The sequence below is a fragment of the Furipterus horrens genome, unplaced genomic scaffold (genome assembly GCF_987537825.1).
Source record: "Furipterus horrens unplaced genomic scaffold, mFurHor1.1.pri manual_scaffold_10, whole genome shotgun sequence".
NCBI classification, from domain to species: domain Eukaryota; kingdom Metazoa; phylum Chordata; class Mammalia; order Chiroptera; family Furipteridae; genus Furipterus; species Furipterus horrens.
In genome coordinates, this window is record NW_028327180.1 from 76,510,553 (window position 1) to 76,529,868 (window position 19,316).

The 19,316-nt window shown below is 47.6% G+C and overlaps 1 protein-coding gene across 1 annotated transcript in view; it reads left to right on the forward strand.

The window, feature by feature from the left end:
* The window catches only part of SPOCK1 (SPARC (osteonectin), cwcv and kazal like domains proteoglycan 1), a 488,267-nt gene that overhangs the window by 333,639 nt on the left and 135,312 nt on the right, over positions 1–19,316 (forward strand). The window contains exon 5 of the mRNA XM_090288283.1: positions 16,466–16,592. Coding sequence (XP_090144409.1) covers positions 16,466–16,592 — 127 coding nt within the window. The remainder of the gene's footprint in view (positions 1–16,465; positions 16,593–19,316) is intronic.

Genomic DNA, 19,316 nt, shown 5'->3' on the forward strand with positions numbered 1-19,316 from the left:
TCTTTGAGGTCTTTTTTAAAGCAGTCATTTAAACCACATGCCACTTAAACATAGAGATATTTAATTACTTTAAACTGCAGCTTTATTTTTTTAAAAACAGCAGAAGCACTACATGCCTCTGCCTGTAAGGACCCAGCTGCTCCTGGGACCTTCACTCTGCAAGATTTAACTCAAGCAAGCCGGTTATTTTCTCTGTTCCTTTGTGTTTTGTTTTGTTTTCTGAAATTGAGTGTATTGATTAGAGAATCTTAATGACAAGAGCAGCAGAGAGTAAAAAGCAATTCATAATGGAGATGGGAATAACTGTGTGGAATTTTTAGTCCCTTGGAGCAGGGGACAAAGTGAGAGACATCTTACATTATAAGGCACATTCACTAGGCAAGTTTTACAAAAGCATTAAAAACATATATCAAAATCATGACTGTGAGTAAAATTTACCAGACCCATATCTTGCCCTGCCTCATTTTTCTTTAAAAAAACAAAAACAAAAACAAAAACAACCCCAGCCCAGACAGGGTCTCACAGGAAGTGTAATGGCCTTGGGCCTGGCTGAGCAGTCTCCAGTGTGGCTTACAAGGACCAGAGCCTCTACCCCACCAGAACCTTCTCCAGAACTTTCCTCCAGGTTGTCCTCTCCCCCTCCCAGGTTGTACTACTGGAGAAGCCCCCTCACCCCCCGACTAGAGGGGACAGTTCCCATTTCCAGTGGACCCCAAGGCATTGGATCATTGTCCTTTTTTGAGCCATGTTCTATCTATAAGAGATTGAACGTGTGTGTGCCCAGATGGAGAGCTAGAAACCAAGTCTCTGTGGGGCTGGGAATGGCTGTTCCAGGGCCAGGGACTGACTCAGCAGCACCCTCTCCTCTCCGCCCTTGATCTCTGTTGGAAAGCGTTAAGTGCTGCCCTGCTCTGGGGTTCTGCCCGCAGAGACATGGCTGCTGCTGTGAAGTAATGTAAGGGTTGCATATTTCAGGCATTAGGTTTCAGTAGATAAGAAAGAAGAGGTTGATGTGGGGATGCCAGTTTTGAAGAGATAATCACTAGGTGTGATTTCCACCAGGGCTCAGTGTTGACTGTGAGCACACAGGTATGAAGCATTATATTAGTATATCCATCCTTAAACACTAAGAAACAGATAAGCTCAAGCCTCCCCGCAGCTCACTGAAGACATTAAGGTATCTACATGTTCTGGAAACACTTTCCAGTACCAGGTATCCAGGTAGAGGTCCATGTGGCCGCTCATGAAACACATCACCTTCTTCTACAGAAGCGTTCAGACTGAATGTTCCCTTTGTCACTAACTTCTGTTTTAATTTCTTGAAACTTCTTTCCATGGCCTTTGCTGTTAACAAATTTGCTGTGGCCTGCTCACGGCTCTGCCTAAACTCATTAAAATCCCAACTTGCAGGGTTTCAGTTTAGATGATTATATCAGATTAATTCAACCAATGAACCGTGAAAGACATTCTTTCTGGGTCTCAGGCACCACAGTTGGGCCCATCTGGGGCACTGACCGGGCAGGTTCCAGGGCCAGAAAATAGACTCGGGATGATTTAGATGGGCATCCAGGGCTATCTTTAGACTAGTTTTGTTTTAAATGGAATGTTCTCAAGCTAATGTCCTGCCTTTAATGTTCCTCACGGAGAGAGTGGGCAGAGGGCAAGGCTTTTCATGCAGAGAGGCAGCAGAGATGAAAGTTAATTAGTTCGGCGGCCTTGGTACCTTTCCAAGATATTCTCTCCCATGATGTTTTTCATTGGCACACACTGGAAGGGGTGTGGCTCTGTCACTGAGGAGCGGAAGGCCTCCTCTGGCCTGCCCTGTCCAGGAACCTGCCTCCACTGGGCTGCTGGTGTGTCATGCTTCCTTCCCATCTACCTGAGGGGAGGGCGGAACAGCTGGCTCAGCCTGCCCAAGGCCGTGCGGCAGGGCTCCCCTCTGTCCTGGAGCCATGGTCCTTCTCTGGGCAGAGCCGGGGCAGCCGTCTGTGAATGCTGCGATGATGAAGAAGGACTTTAGGGCTTGAGTCCCTGTTGTCGTCCTTTTGGCAGGACTAGCTCTCAGAAAGCAACTCACGCACATCAGTGATGACGGGTTCAAGGTCATTAACTCAGATTTCACTCATTTGGAATCTGAGAATTTATTTCACAAGTATTTCTGGTGCCTTCCATTTGCCAGACACTGCTGTGTGTTTGGAATTGTATGATGAATGGACATGGTCTGCCCTTGTGGTGATTACAGTCTGTTGGGAAAGATGAAAAGAAATTAAGTATCTAATATTGTGATAAGCATTAGGTAGGATAAGAGCAGGGTGTCATAAGAGAGAGGCACTTTAGGTTAGTTGAATGGGGGAAGCCTCTAGGGGAGGTGAAAGGCAATAGGTTCCCACTGGACAAATAGTCAGGAAAAGTGTTCTCAGAGGAGGGAACAGCCTCTGCAAGGGCCTGAGTCAGGAAAGACGGAGGGACTTGGTGTTCTGAAGGAAGTGAGAGGAGACCGCTGTGCTGCAGGGCACAGTGACCAAGAGCGGGTGGCTGTGGCAGGCTGGAGAGGGAGGCAGGGCCTGGACCTGCGGAGCCTAGGAGATTATGGGACAGGTTTGCCTCCCAGGCCAGTCACGAAGGGGCATCTTGTGTGGCTGTCAGCAAGAGAGAGACAGAATCATGTGGCTTAAGATGAACTGAATTTTCTTGAATCATTGTTCTTTTAGTTAAATGGTGTGCTGTGTGAGAGACGCTGGAGGGCTGGGTATGTGTGTTGCAAGTGCTCACAGGAAGATCCTGCAGATTTCCTCAATGAAGCTTATAGCCTAACAGCAGAGATGAGGGACACAAATGTATATGCTCTAAGCTAAAAAATAAAATAAAAATAATAATCCATGTAGTCAAGTTCCAAGAAGAGAGCAACCATTTCCAGCTACAGTTGGGGTTGGGGCATGGGAGGGAGGCAGAGAAGGGGCATCGTGAACTAGTGGTATTTACTAGTGGTCATCATAGTGGTTTAAGAGCATATGAGGACACTGGCTCAGACACACCGTGACTTACTCACTACTGCACAGCCTCATGAGCAGAGATGGGGGACCAGAGCAAGGTCGCCTTGGAGCCCCTCTTTGTGTAAGGGCCACTCTGCCCTTGAGACATTTTCCTGCACTAAATCTCCATTTTCTTATCAAATGATGACTTTAGAAACCACCTTGTGGGATTGTGATAAGGAAAGCAGTAAGCGTAGTGCTGGCACATAGTAGGTGCTTAATAAAGTTAGCCTCTCATCTGAGCCTCTAGTTCCCAAAGGAGTTAGTTGGGGGCACAGTCCTTGCCAGCCTCACGGAGTTCCTCAGGCCAACCTGGGCTCACGTATGCAAAGGCCCTGCTGTTTTCAGTGTTCTGGGTGGTGCCAGCTGTCACGGTTAGTAACTTCTTCACTGGCAGAACACAGACGCCCCTCCGGGTATGCTTACCCACTTACTCGTTATGCCCGGATGCCCTCTGGAGTGTAAGCTTGGGTCTTGGCACACTGTTGGGGTTCACAACATATTGGTGGGTGACTGTGTTAAGTCAATAAAGGAGCCGGAGATGCAGGGCCAGGCTGATGTACCTGATTAAGAGCTCTGATAGGTCTGCTGAGTCACAAAGGAAGGCTCCAGGTACTGGTCAGGGTGTTCATATGAAGGCCGAGGGGTCACGCATTTCCCTTCGTTGTTTGCGTAGAACCTACCACATCTCCGGACACCCAGAAAATGCTCAGCAAGTGCCTGTGAAACTTCACAGGGAAAGTGGAGGTAACTTGTCCATCTGTTATGAAAGCGGCCCTATTTTTGGAGAGAGCAACACACTCCAGCCTGCCCTGACCTGGTCGCCTCACGCTTTGGGGCCCTGACTCTGCCTGTCCTCTCTCTGTGCTAAGTGACTGGACACATGTAAAGGTCAGTTGTCTGGGGCCACAGGCGTAGCCTCTGTGGTGACAAGTGGCCCTCTGTTTCCTTGACCCCTTGAGTCTCTCAGAGCCAAAAGTCTGGGATGTTCAGAATGCTACAGAATGAAGCTGACTCTTCTGCCTCCAGGAAGGAGAAAGGAAAGGGACACATCCTGGCAGTCACTCTGCCGGCCATCAGGAGCAGCTTTCCACCACTGCCCCGTGCGCCCTGAGACGGGCTGAATCCGTCCTCTGCTCCATCCCGGGGTCTGCAGCCTCCAGATCTCTTCTCTGAGGCCCCACTCCTCTGCCCTGTGGCCCATGGGACTCCCCAACCCTGACCTTCAGAATAAGACATAACAGGACTGCCTGGAGCTCAGAACAGGACCGTGCAGCAGGGGGAAGTCTGGGAAGGCAGCAGACAGCATTCTTATGGGCCCATCTTCTCTGTCCTGAGGAGAATCCTGGTGTGGAGTGGCACTCGGTGATGAGATGCCCACCCCCTGAGAGGGGCTTGGGCTCGTAGGTCCTGCTGTCTCCCATGTGTGAGCTCTCAGTGTACCTACAAACCGATGAGAATGTGCTGGGAGTGACATTTGATTTCCTGCCAAACTACCTGCCCTCCAACTTAAGCAGCTTCTCCAGGAGCCTTTTTTGCACCTTCTGTTTTGGGGCAAAGTTGGTTTGTTGTTCTTAATAGCTGTTGATTGCTTACGGACCTTCAATGGTGTATCCAAACACGTTGCTTCAGAGCGGCTCTGAGTGATACCCGGCAGATGTCTACAGAGTGGAGGGCTAGGTAACGGAATAATGTTCCATGCAGGGTGCTGTTGATGGGAGCATGAGTTGGTACAACATTCCAGGTGGGCATTTTGGCCCTATTAGCCCCATGACTTCATTTTGGAGAGTCTATATCATGGGAGCAAATACGGAGGCATATAAAGACTTCTGTATCAGGATGTTCAGTGCACTTGATTACACTATTGAAGAAGTGGAAGCAGCCTCCCTGGCATATATCCATGGAACTATGCTTGCACAGATCACAGTGTGCCTTCTAAAGTCCCCTTGCTCAGGGGACCTACGCTGAACCCTTGCAGCACCATGTGAGCGGTCTCCCTTATACTGAGACAAAAGGTTTTCTGTGGATAACGCTGCACACCCATGCAGGCTCTGCTCTGGAAAAGCAGTGGGACATGCTGGTGTACTAGTCCCTGTGGCAGCACATTCGTGATCATCTTGCTTCCGGTGGAAATAGGGCTCTTCCACGGAGTCACGAGAGAAGCATTTCAGGGACCCATACAGGGGAGGATGAGGTGTAGTGTTGAGATTTATTGAAGTAAAAACAAAGGACTGTCTCCAGGTGCCCAGTGTCTCATCCACAGTCAGGCAGCTGAGCTCTGTCCCACTGTGGAAGAAGTCTAGGCTTGTCTTCACCAAGCCCCGAAGAAGAGCCAGGGTCCAGAGATGTGGTGCCATTCCCCAGCATCGGCAGGGCGTCTGCAGCTGCCATGGTTCAGTGTAGTCCATGCCGAAGCTCAGTCCAGCTCAGTCTCCTTTCCATCCTGCTAGCTTAGCCTCTGTTCCCGCTGCGCTCCAGCTGGTGCTGCGCTGCCACACCCAGGCCCGCGCCAGGGCTCATGCTTGCACCTGCGTGGCTGCTGCAGAGAGCAGACATGCGCAAACTGATGGGCAAGGGTATGAATAAATGCGTGCCACCAAGATGGACCTTTGTTAAGCTTTGATTGGATCTCCTTGGGTTTGGGAAGGGGTAGGCTTTCTTTCAAATTAACCAGTGTCTTTCCTAGATGTTCTGGGGTTTCACGCCCTCATCCAATCCCATCCTTCTCTCAGGCTAGACAGCTCCCCTTTATGGTCACCATCTTGGCTCCTACTGCACATGCCTCAAACTAGAATGACTTCCCCCTGCACCCCAACTCTCCCTCAGTGTCCCGGTTAATGGCCAGTTGTCCCCTGGGGAGATTGGAAAGCTGATCTTCAGGGTATTAAGTCCCCTTTGGCAGAGGCTGTGGCTTTCCGCTGGCATGTCTGAAGCTGTAACTTCCAGACTTAGTTAGGCTCAGCCAGCTAGCCCTCTTCTCCTTTGTTAACTCCTAGCTGTCAGTGCTAGGAATCTTGTCTGTACATGAGAGGCTGACACTGGAGCTGGCCTTTAGGAAAGGATGGGAGGATCCTGGAGAGAAGATAAGTGTTGCTGAAAACACAAGTCAGTGGAGTTAGCCTTAGTTCTTGGCCTCGACCAGAAAATTCCCCACCTGCAGAGGCCACAGAGGCGAGCAGGCGCTTCTGGCCTCCCACGCTGAGTGTGAAGTGAGCCTTCAGAGCAGGGGATGCTGATGTGGCCGTACCTGCCTTCTGCATTGCTTTTGGTGAATGGCCTGATGTTGATGGTTTGTGGGTGTTGACTTTCTGCTGGATTGCCTTGAATGCCCTGTCTCTGTCAGCTTTCTGCCTGTCTCTGGGCCTTTGTCCCCAGTGCCGTCTACATGCTTCTTCATGTTATTGACTTGCTCTTCCTAAAGTAGATCTTGTACGGCCCTCCCAGGATGGGTGCTTTGCTGCTGGTCTAGGAAACAAATGTGGGTACTTTTTCCCTCATGCACACATCCCATAATAATTAATTGACCCCCAGCAATGGAAGCACATGTTTTCTAAGATTATAGCAGCAGAGTCCCTGGTAGAAAGGCATGTGCTAGCCCTCACCGCTGTGTGCACACCTGAGCTTACACACAATTAGCTGGAAGCTGTGTTAGCAAAACCCTCTGTCTTTTGGTCCCTTCTGTGAAGAGGCAGGATTATGAATGGATGCTCAGGGAGTGAGGCCAAATGTAACTCTTGGTCTTGGGCTTGCTTCATTATCATTTCCTTTCTTTTTTTTCCCCCAATTAGCATGTCCATTGCTAAAGATTTCCTCTAAGGTCTCCCGGCTACAAAGGGACTTTTCTTTCTTGGGCCTGCAAACAAAGAAAGATGAAACAAAATCAAACAGGGAAGCCGAAGGTCAGTGGGTAATAGTAACAATGCCTTTTCTGGCCCCTTTCAGGAAGAAATGGATTTTTAAAACAAAGTACACTGTTTTGCATTATCCTAAGGGAATAAAGAGAGCTTAACTGTTCACTTGCATTTCCCTAATAGCTTTCTATCACACTGCCAGCTTGGCACTTTTCCTTAACAAAGCAGACGACAGTGGGGGTGTGGGGGTGTGCATGTGTTTGAGCTTGTGTGTGTGTGAGCATGCGCATATTAGCAAACTGTTTTGGCCTATAGGCCCCGTGGCCTTGCTCATTCAGCCGGCTGAACTTTGAGAGCCCCTGGTGCCATTGACCATGCTCTGTCACTCTTTTAATGGAAGGTAACTGCAGATGCAGAGCCCCCAGCCAGTTGGTGGAATTTACATAATCATGGCAGCCTGCTAATCTTCATGATCCAGTTGAGGAACACTGAGGGCACTGTGAGTTTAGGCTCGAAGTAGGTTTGATGAGAATCCCTGGACATATATATTCCAGTTTGAGTATCAGGAGACCTTGATTTACATAATGTTCAGAAATGTGTACAACACCAGAGAGCTGGGTTTGTGGTCTGGCAAGTTCACTTTCTTGTCCTTTGCTCATGGGCCACACAAATTCTTCGGGCACTCTTCAGTGTAGAATGGTTTTAGGGGGACTTGGTGGGGTTCCTGAAATTAACAGCAGCTTTCTTGCCATGTAGGGATTTTCTTGGAAAAGTTAGCAGTCTATGAGAATCTCTGGTGTCTCAAGATGTGGCTAAGAATAAAAAGTTTAGGTAACATCTACCCTGAATAAATTCAACCACTCAGAGTACAGTGTAATATGATCATTATACTTTGGAATAATTGTTACATGTAATGTATGTTGTAGGAAGTACATTTAATACAATGTTAGCATTATCTTAGAATTCTTTGCCCAATTTCTGGCACAAAATAGGTACTTAATAAGTGTGTGTTGAAAAAGTAAAGACTATCTCTAGAATCTTAACCACATTTAGATTATTTGTGCCTTCTGCTTTGATGCTTTGCTTAAACAGATCCTCAACATACAGTTATGTGAAAATTAGTTCTGATTTGTGGACCTGACTCCTTGGTCTTCACTGTAACCTTTGAGGCTTGGTGAGGAGGCTGTTCTCTAGGTGAACTCCCTTCTCTCCAGCTTACTTCCTGCACCTGGGAGACCTTTCTTCTATTCCAACCACTTTGGCTTCTTAAACACTACAAGAGAAATGGGCGGCTGGCAGACAGCTGTAGGTTTGACATCATGCATTTCTTTCAAAATCATGAAAATGCATGTCTTTTTTTAGATTTTGAATGAATTAGACCAGTAATACATGGCTATAAGAGAGTCAGATGCTAGGGGCTTTCAGCATCACAAAGCATAAGTTCCCTTTCCCTAGCCTCAGTCCTACCCCTCTGAGGGTGTCTTCCATGTTTGGTGTACGCCTTCTTAACCATTTTCAGTTCATTTTCACAAGCACGTGCAGTGTGCAGTGTTTCTGGAAACTCTCATCTGGCCATTGAGTCCTGTCATCTGTGACGAATAGACGCCTCCCTGGCTGACTTGGCCATCACATGGCTTTGGTGAAAGGCAGTCACTGAGGCTCGAGGAGAAATGTACCATGGTCTAGAGGTTGACATTCACGTACAAGCAGAGAGGCATTTATGCCTTTGGAGTTGCATCCCTACCAGGCCCCAATTCTTGCTCTAAAAAAGTATGCGCTTGTCCCATGGGTCACAAGGTGCTTTAGAACCCCGGCGTGGTGGTGGTTTAGAAGCATGCCAATGGCCCTCTGCCTGTTGGTCGCTTCTGATGTGTTTGAGCCTTAACCTGGGATGCATCATGATCCTCACCCTCGTCACCTGGGCTGAGTCTGAGGCAGCAAGAAAAAGGTGCTGGCTTTCTGGTGGTTGATGTGCCACCCTGAATCAGTGGATCAAAGGACATGTCACCCTGATGACTAGGGCCAACCTAGTAAGTGTGTGTTCTCCTGTCCCCACAGGTCTGCTTTGCTCACGAAGCCTCCCTGACCCACTCCCCAGCCCAGCTTCCCATGTTCCGTGTAATTTCTCTTCCTCCTGGGGCTCTTGGGAGGAGTAAACGAGATGGTGTAGTGTTTGTTATTATCGGTGGTAGTAATAGTAGTAGTGCCAGCAGAATAGTTATGTCCTCAATAAAAGTTTGGCTGCTGTTGCCATTATTACATATTTATCCTTTGGAAATTCCAGCTTCTCCAGACAGCGTGTCTTATACAAGCGGAGTGCCCAGAGGCACTTAACACACTCCTAGGCATTGTGTGGAGAACGGCTGCTCTTTCTCCAGTTGCACAGTTCTCTAATCACCATCTGTTTATTAGGAAAATTGGACTCTCTTTGGACGGGATCTCATGTCTGGGCCCTTCATTTGGGAAGGGAAGGCTCTTCCTGTGTCACTTTATGACTTAGTATAATGACTCAAATAACCCTAACAACAGAGGAATTATAGCATCATTTTACTCTTCCAGTGGTTAACATGTTTTTCATTTCAATTAGCATTTATTATTTTGTCTCCTGTTCAAAAGAGCCACCCTGTCAACTAAGTATCTTCCATCCTTGTTTTAGAGCAATTACTTTTGATTTGGCAAACAAATTTAATCTTGTTTTTGAGTGGGCTTTTGATACTAACAGGAAAATAAAAAGCAGATAATGCTGGCAGCCAGGAAAGAGTTCTTCATGGGTGGGTTCTGCATGCCTCTGAGCTGGCAGGTCTGCCTTGGAGATCCAATAAGAGAACAAAGAAGGCCCTGGGACTGGTTATGTAAGCCGCAGCTTTTCCTCCCATAAATGAGGATGCCAGCATTGCGTGTGAGGAATCAGGGAGATGAGTTTAGGGTGCTTAGACTGGCATGTAGTGGTCACACAGAACAGCTGGAGTCCTGCGGCTATTATTCATTATCTGGAATCTCTTTCCTCTTTCACCAGCTGTTCATATGCAGAGAAAAGCCATTCTATCTAAAGTTATACAAACAGGTTAGAATGCACAATGTATTGAATAAAATGAAAGGCCCTTCTTCAATAAACGAAAGGAAAAAAGCCAACAGTTTTACTGTCTATACTCTTGCAGCCCCACCCCACCACATCATTAAAATATTGTTGATACAAATTGTTAAATTTCATCCCATGGGATTAAAGTTGGGAAATATACACCTGCGTGTGTATTTATTACTGAAAAATTACTCTGACATCTCTACCTTGCCACTGTTTTGCTATGGGCCCTGACTGTGGCCCTGTTCTGCCCATGGCCAAGTGAGATACTGGGTCACAAGTGATGTCCTGAGAGACTCTCTTGACAGGAAGAGGTAGGATATGGGACGTGCCTTGGCTGCTGAGTGTAGGGATCTCTGAGTGAGGAGTGGCAAGGTCCCATGGAAAGCAAGAACAGGAAACACTGATGTTTGGGCTTGAGGGTTAATCTTTACAAGCCCAGGGACTAAGTAAGACAGGGACACCTTGGGAAGAGCAACCATGATCTGGTCAGTCTTACTTGTAGTTGTTGCCATCTTATTAGACTTTGTATGTAGTCCCGTCTGCTGCCAATGGGGAGATGCTCTTGTAGATAAAATGAATATTAATGCATTTATTTGCATAGTATACTTTATAGGATTCCTCTGTGTGATGTTCCAGAGAACAGTGTTAGAACAAAGTAAGTCTTTAAATTGACAATATCAGCATGTGATTCTGTGCATTGCTGTCAACATGCTAGAAAATCCAAAGGTCACATTATTTGAATGCCACCTAATGTTTGCTGACAATTTCCAGGGCTTGACCTTTCATTCAAGGCTATGTTTCTTTATAAATACTGCTAAACTTAATACTTCCTATTTGTTTAAAAAACACAAAATGTTGTGAAGAAAACAGGAAAACTTAGTTCAGTACCTCTTGAGAATTCTTGGGAATTGGAATTTCTCATTCTCAAATCCAAAAAATTAGTATCTGTTGGCAGTCTGGAACCTCCAACTTTGGAGGCAGTCTGACTTCCGGAGTCTAGCGGTCCTTCAGCCCACAGATGCACAAGAGTGCTCCTTCCACCCATTTCTCAGTTGTCTTTAGAAACTTTTGCTAATTGTTGTTGTTATTGTATTTTAAAGTCTGAATCAGGGTTTCTGGAAACAAGAGCCTGTTGAGTTCTTGTTATTTAAAACGTCATGCTATTTTTGCCTTCTAGTCAGTGCTGATGAGCTCCAGAAATAAAAGGAGAAAACTCTAAAGGTCCAAATGAATAAATTCACTTGTTTCTCTGAGCAAAACCCATGTGTCTTGAGGGTCAATCTGGTTTCCAAGTACCAGGAGCGTAAAAATGAAAGACCCAGTTGCTACCCTTGAGAAGTGCACAGTATATTGATGAAGATAGACATGAAAAGAACTTCTTTGTGCTGTAGTGAATATCACAGTTGGTTTTCAACAACGTGAACTGTAGCACAAATAATGTCATGGTTAATTCTACTTGTGATAGGGCTTACAGGATCAGGAGAGACTTCATGGAAGGCAATTGATTGGAAACTCAAACAAGGGACAGGCATTTGCTGTGCAGATAGAAAGCATTTGTCAAGTTATACAAACCTGAATTTGCATGGCACATGTAAGAGACATATAAATGGTTGATATGGCTGGCTGGAGATAGAATCAACATGACTGGGTGATGGAGAGAAGTGGTGAGGATAGGAAAAGAAAGTGTCCAGGATGGACTCCAAGGCTTTAAGCCTGGGTGTACCCCATGTCCTATTGGAATAATAATAGCCTCTTACTATATGGTCATGTTGAAGCAAGTTGCTTGCTTGGAGACTAATCAGAGAGCCTACCCAGATGCCAACACAGGATAGTGGTGGTATGGGATTGCCCCAGAAGTCTTCCTGGAGGAGGGGGCTTTTGAGATGGGCCTTGAATAAAGACTCATGAGGCAGAGAGAAGTAGAGGATAGAGGGGAGAAGTATGGGTGGGAATGAAAATATGTCAGATATAGGAAAAACTCACATGATGGCACAGAGACACAATGATCCTTGGTGGCAAAGGAAGCTGGAGCAAGTATGTGACGGAGGTAGTCATTGTGCGTGTGTGTAGGCATGGATGTGCATTCCAAATGTGGGTGTGTGTGCATGAGTGTGTGCATGTGTGCAGGCAAAGGTGTGCATATATGAGAGGGTGTGCATGCATGAATGCATGTTTGTATGTACGTGTGAGTGTGGATGTGCATGCATGAGTGTGTGCATGCATAGGTGTGCACATGTGAATGTGGGTGTACATGCATGTGATTGGGTGTCCATGTATGAGTCTGCGTGCGTGTGCATAGTTGTGAATGTGGGTGTGCATGTGATTGGGTGTGCATGCATGAGCATATGTATACAAGTGTGTGGATGAGCATGTGTGAGTAGGTGTGTGAATGAGTGCATGTGTGAATGGGTGTGCATGTATGAGTGTGGGTGTGTGCATGAGTGCGCTAGCATTGGTATGCATACATGGCTGTGTGTGCAGGCATATGAGAGTGGCTGTGCGTGCATGAGTGTGTGCATATGTGTATGTATGGGTATGCGTGTGTGAGTGGGTGGGCATACATGAAGGTGTGTGTATTTGCATGGGTGTGCATGGGTGAGTGTGGGTGTGCATACATTAGTGTGCATGTGTGTAGGCATGGGTGTGCCTGTGTGGCTGTGTGTACATGAGTGTGCATGTGTTCATGCATGGATGTTTGGGCATGTGTGTGTGTGTGTGTTGGAAAAGAAAGCAGAGCAGATGGTGACCCTATGGAGGTAGGCTCATTCGGTTTAACACCAATATTAGGAGTTTAGACTGCGTCTCATTAGGTGGGGAGAATATGGCAATTTTGAGTTTGGGAGTCACATCATCAGATTTGCATTTAAGAATCATCACTCTGCTTCAAAACTGTAAATGCTGGTTATTTTAGTAGACTTAAAAAACAAGATTGAGAATAAGCAGCTGAGCCAAAGAGAATAAGAAATGCCAGCGATGTGCTGATTTTCTTCTCTCCATCCTGGGGTGCTTGTTGGTTGGTGTTTTCTGTGCGGTGCTGTCAGGAGGGTAGGAGGTATACTGCCCCTGGCACCAGCCTGGCTGGGGCAGAGTGAGGATTTCATGGCCAATGGAAAGGATGGCAGAACCTGCCTCCCAGTCTAAATTGCTTGTGTCACCCCAACTGATGAATGTCTGTGACATTGGGAATTGCAATCCCATCAAAATACCTTTATCAGATTTCACTCTTCATTGACTCAAGAAGTGAAATATCGTCAAGTCAGAAAGCTTAGTCCCTTGCCTCAAGTGGGTTGGTTATTTTTTATGGTTTGCACTGAATTGTGGAGATTGGAATATACACATAATAACCAGGGAGGCTATGCTCCATGGGCTCACATGTACTTGTATATAACTTTACATAACTTGGCCTCTGGACAGAGACAGCAGGTTTGGTTTCCATCTCTTCTAGTGTTCTAGAAAGGTAAGGAATACCTGGGTTTATCCTGGTATAACAGGTATGCTGATTTTATTAAAATCGGGCAAATTCAGAATGACTTAGCATTTGTACTTCTAGTCCCCAAGGCATCCTAGGAGGGATCCAAAGTGATTCCCCCTGGGTGTAATTCACAACCACTTGACGTCAGGCATGGGAGCCGCTGCTCTGCTGGTGAAGAGCCAGGATGGTGTGGCTGGGAGGCTTCATAGGCAAAGTAGAGCCCTAGTGATGAAACTACAGATGCCAAACTAGTGAATTCAGATAGTCCCAGAGGAGCACAGTTATTTCCAGGATAACCTCAATCTGACAAATATCTAGGAAATCACTTTGCCATATCTTTGTGTGACACTGGGCAAGTCACTCCCCAGCTGTGTCTCTTGATTCCTCGTTTATAAAATACAGTCATTACGCTCTATTAGTTTTAAGGTATTTTCTGCTTCTGACAAGCTGTGATGTGGTGATTAACTGCTGAGTAACCAGACAGGGTCAGCCTACAGGGACCCATCCACCCATCCAACAGGGATATTGAGTTCCCATGATGCACCAGACCCCCTAGTAAGCACTGGCCAGCCTTAACCTTCTGACTCCCCTTAGGTCCTGGGACAGGGATGACCTGTCATTAACTGGTGATTAATAGCTGGTTCCATCTTTTCCTCTAAGATGTTGGCTCAGTGTTCACTTCTCCCTCCTCTGCCTTTGGCTAAGCTCCTTCCAGCTTCTTTCCTCTGGGGCATCGTTGCACATGGCTGTGTCTGCTCTGCAAAGCCGCCCACTCTTTGGACTTTATAGCCCCTTCCTGGGAACTCATAACAGGAATTGCTTCAGCCGTGGACATGCAGCTAGGGACTGACCTAGAAGAGGGGCTGCTAGACGGCAGACCGTCTGCCTGTATTTGCTGATTCATTATCCATGTCAGACAATCTGCTGTGCGAACAAGGACAAATGTGTGGTGTTCTGCTGCGGGAACCGTGCACTCTGAGATTAACCCCATGCTGACAGCCTGCTTGGCTGCCGCACGGAGTCCCATCGCCCACCATCCAGTTTTCCGTAATCCTTGAGAGTCTGAATTGTGTTTGGCAAAGAATAATAGGAAACCTCATGTCCGTGTAATTTAGAAATGCAAATAACAGTTGTTTTTATTTCAGGCAAAGAGGCAAGGACAAGGTGGGTAGCTACTATGGGGGCAGAGGGGCATTGGAGAGAGGACGCCCAATGACAAACATGTAGGTGACCCCAGAGAATTTTCAAGCTAGTAATCTAGCCGGGACTGAGATGGGCTGAAGAGGAGAGATTCTCCCCTGGACACTCTGAGGTTGCGTGACTGTCATCACAGGCTTAGCCACCAGTTGTCTTCATGACTTCGGGCATGGCTCTTCTCAATCTGGGCCTCCTTTTCCCCATTAGTACAAAGAGTAAGCTGGACCAGGTGATCTTAGAGGGCCCTCGTAGGACTCCCTTTTTCCTGTTCATTGGCCAGACAGGCTCAGCCCTGTGGCCCGCCCAGCCTGGGATCCCCAGTGGTTCCAAGGATTGTGCTGTGGGCATATGGTCATTCCCCTGGAAGTCAAGTTCAAATGTAGTTGCCCTAATAGTCCTTCCTCCTCGTAGTACCCCCCACCCCACATCACTAGGGTGGGTTTGAGGTAAGGTAATAACCAAGTTAGTGTGTGTTCTTCCTCAGTCGCTTTTCTTCGTTTGGAAGAGGGTAGATTACCTCAGACACCAAACCCTAATTCCTGGAGAGCTGGGTATTCGTTCCATACCTAGTAGAAAAGATTTCCTTCTTGTGACCCCATGAGTTCTTCAGGGGAATTAAATGCCATTCCAAACATAGGGCCTTAGAATTAAGTCACATTTCTATGGCAATGGTAATATCATGCTCTATACTCCCATCTATTGAGGCAAATAATAGTTATAATAATGGCTAACATTTTTATTGCTTCCCATTTTCCAGGCATGATACTGGGTACTTTACACATCTCAGCTCATTTAATCTTCATACCATCTGCTTGAAGTAGACGCTATTGTCCTCATTTTACAGATGAGGAAACTCAGATTTATAGGGTTAAAGATCCTGCCAAGGTCACACTAGCAGAGCTAAGGTTTGAACTTGTGCTTTCTGACTCCGGAGCCCAAGTGTTAACAACCATGCAGGACTGCCAGTGCAAAAACATTTCAAGGGCACAATCATCACCTGATTGACGGGTAGTCCACAGACACTCCCCCTCGGCCCAGAACACAGCCTCACGGCCATGAGGGTCATTCCCAGTGGTTTGCTGGGAGAACAGCTTCAACCAAGAGAGAAAGGGTAGCAGTAACTGCAGCCCTTTCGTTCAGTGGTTTGTGACAAGGGATGGGGTTCCTTCCATGGACATAAGCCATCCTAATAGCACCATTTGTCATTATGACAAAGGTGAGGATGGGGGGAAACTGGAGCTGGGATGAAAGAATTTCAGCAGTTGAAAGTGACATCACCTCAGAGACTCTATCACATAGCAAATCGGAAGCTGAACTGAAAGTGCTTAAAAGTATATCCAGAGATCGTTGTCCACAGCTGTGATGAAGTCACTGGGTTGTGTTTGGAGATGCATTTCTATCGGAGATGCTCTCTGAGTCATCTGTGTGTCATCCCCTCAGAGGCTACTGGTGGCCCTGGAGGAGTGGGAGGCTCTGGGTGCTGTTTCCGGGCACCCGTGATACGCCACAGCCTGCCCTGGGGGCTGGGTGAGTGGATGGAGCCATACTCCTTCTTTGTTCTTTCCAGTCTATTGTGACTATCTTTTCCTGTCACTAAGTGATGTTTTATAACATTTGTTATAAAACATCTGCTTTCCCTGGTCCATCTGGAGGGTTGAACCTAGGCTTTTGTAGCAGAGTCTCCTGCCCCCTATCAATGAGTTGGAACAAATAGGAGTGCTGGCTATTTGACCAGCCCTTTTATTTATTTGGCCTTTATCCAGGGACCTGGAGGAGAGACCCATGGGACTGGAGCATTTGTTCACTTATCTCCTCTATTTTCCATCCTCAGGCAAAAGAAGGGGAGCGTGGCCCACAAACACTGGGTTGGACCTTCGAATCTGGTCAAGTGCAAGCCCTGCCCTGTGGCACAGTCGGCCATGGTCTGCGGCTCTGATGGCCACACCTATACATCCAAGGTCAGTCACCTTTGTCTTTTTTGTCATCAACAGCACTCCACGTCTGCCGGTTCTGACAAGTCTCAGTGCCTAAACTGGCACAGCTGTGTGAATCTCATTGTGATTTGGAGCCTTGTCCTTGAGTAGCTGCCCATTGAACAGACGTTCTGGCCAAAGAGACAAATGAGATAAAAGTGTTACCTCCTGTGTCCTAGAGCAGCTGGTCAGGGGCGAAGAGGAGAGGGCAATTCTGAGAGTGGCATGTGACCCTTAAGTTGCTCCGGGGGAGCTTCCTGGAGCAGGTGAGATAGCCAGCTCTTTCAGAGACGCAAGTCACACAGCTCGGCCAACGGGCGCCAAGATGTGGGGGAGGCCCAGGGTGCTGCCTGAGTGGGGACACGGTGGCAGGAGGGTTGCGATGTCAGCAGCGCATGCCTCAGCTGTGTCTCTGGCACATCCAGGATGCACCCAGCCCTGCACCAGGCCCCAAGGCTACGGGGGCCATCGTTCCTTTCTCAGGAGCCTCCCGGGGGCTTACAGTCTAATGGGGAGGGCAAGTACGGTGACGGATCATCTTACCTCAAACCTGTGGAAAGAAAATGGTGTCACAGAAAAGGGCTCTAGGGATCAAGTGGGTCTGTTTATTCTTACTGGAGAGACAGGGAAGTTTCAGAGAGGAGAGGCATTTCATTTGAGCAATAGGCTCTACAGGCAGGGAGACAGGGCTCATTGGGTTGTAAAAGGAGGAAGGAGATGATCATTTGTTCTTGGAACTTCAAACTCTCTTGAGATAAGGTTGTCCATTTCTGTGTGGGAATGGGTGGTCTCACTGGGAGAAGGAGTTAAAGAAAAGGAAACCACAGAATGGACTAGAGTTTGCTTAGTCATTCTCATATTCCACAAATACACATCAGTGTCCCCTTGGTGCCCGACACTGTGCTAGGCAGGAAGGGAGTGGTGTGTGGGTGTCTCAGGAGCTTTCTGTAAGGCGGGGGGTAGGGAGTGAGGCTCTGACTGCCCCCCTATCCCCTCCAGTCTCAGCCTGCCCACATTTACCCCTCCTCCTGTTTTCCTGTGTAAAGTTCACTTGCAGAGCAGAGTCCAGGGCTGAAGCGTTGCTATAGGAGACACCCTGGTCACTGCTGGCCACACCACCACATGGTTCCTGGGCTCAGGGACTCGGGCCATTCTGCTGGATCCCCTTCTGTCCCTGACCCCACCACACATGCAGCTGACAGCTTCTGTCCTCTGTGATTTCCTCACTGTCCTGGCCACTGTGTTTTGGGGATTCTACAGGCCCGGGAGCCACCTCTTGCCTGCTGCCCTCAGAGGCTGATTTGGGTTCTTCCAGACTGTGCCATGCTCTCCTGCTGACTTTGTGTTGCACAGGTCATGTATTTTCATTTCCTGAAAGTAGAGTTTTATCCTCTTACATTTCTACTTTTTTCTACCAAAAGAGAATAGTTAACAAAACAGGCAGCCATTGAAGGCGTGCCTACTTCTAAGCAGACCCGTGTAATCTGCTTTAGGACCTCAGTTGCATAATTCCTGCTGGATTAGTGTCTTTGTTCTTTCAACAAATATTATTTGAGCCCTTTTATATGCCAGGTGCTAGGGAAACTTAGAGTGGAAATTAACAAGTTGGCTTTTCTTCATGGCCAGAGTCACTAATCCTTACCTCCCAAGCTGTGCATTGCAGCTTCTCTGCCCAAGGTCGTAGCTGGTACATCCTGGCCAAATAGCCCCCGCCCAGTTCCGCTCAGCACTCCCCTTCCTCCTTCCCCTACTCTCCTTGACCCCCGATGGAATCACAGTTTGAGAAAGCTTGTAATAATTGGGCTTGCTTCTGACTCCCTGAACACTTCTGGAATAGTGGATTTAGAGGGGGGCACTGCCTGGAGTTGTAGGGGCATTGATGAATCAGTTCTGTTCCCTGCTCCCAGAGGCAGCTACGGCCACCGTTGCCTTTCCCCTAAAGCCCAGCTTCTAGGTGTGGTGTGTGTACAGTCTCCCAGCGACACTGTTAAAATGCAGATTACGATGTAGCAAGTGTGGCATGGGGCCTGAGATCCTGCACCGCTAACAAACTCTAGGGGATGTCCATGTTGCTGATCCATGAACTACACTGAGGAGTGAGGACGTCAGTTTTCATAGGCACCTCCTGACAGACCTCCAGTCTGCCCTGTCCCCTGCCCCCAAAGTCCATTTCCACATGATGGAAGGGGAGGTGTAATTCTGTAATAAAAGTCTGTTACTGTGTCTTCCCCACTTAAAATGCTTACGTAGCTTTCCTCTTGCTGCTAGAACTAAGCTCAGACCCTTTGTTGTAACTAACAAAGCCCTCCAGAGCCTGTCGCTTCTCTCGTCCATAATCACTTATCACAGAAGAACCCTTTGTTCATTCGGTCCGCAACTGTGCAGTGAACACTGCTGGTTGTTCTGTGGCGAGGGGCAGTGGGGGACAAGACAGACATCACTGGGGGTTATAGTCTGCCAAGAGAGACACAAATAAGTCACCAAGCAAGTGAATATGCAATTTCCAATTTTGATGAGTGTTGAGAAGGAAATGAGCATAAAGCGGAGAGTGAGAGCAAGAGGGGCCTGCTTTATAGGGGAGAGCGAGGAAGGCCTGTCTGAGGGGGTGTCCTTAAAATGGGGGGAGGGGTGTAGAATGTTCCAGAGAGAGAAACTAGCATGGGCCAAGGCTCTCAGGCGGGATGATGTGTTTGAAGAAGTGAGAGGATG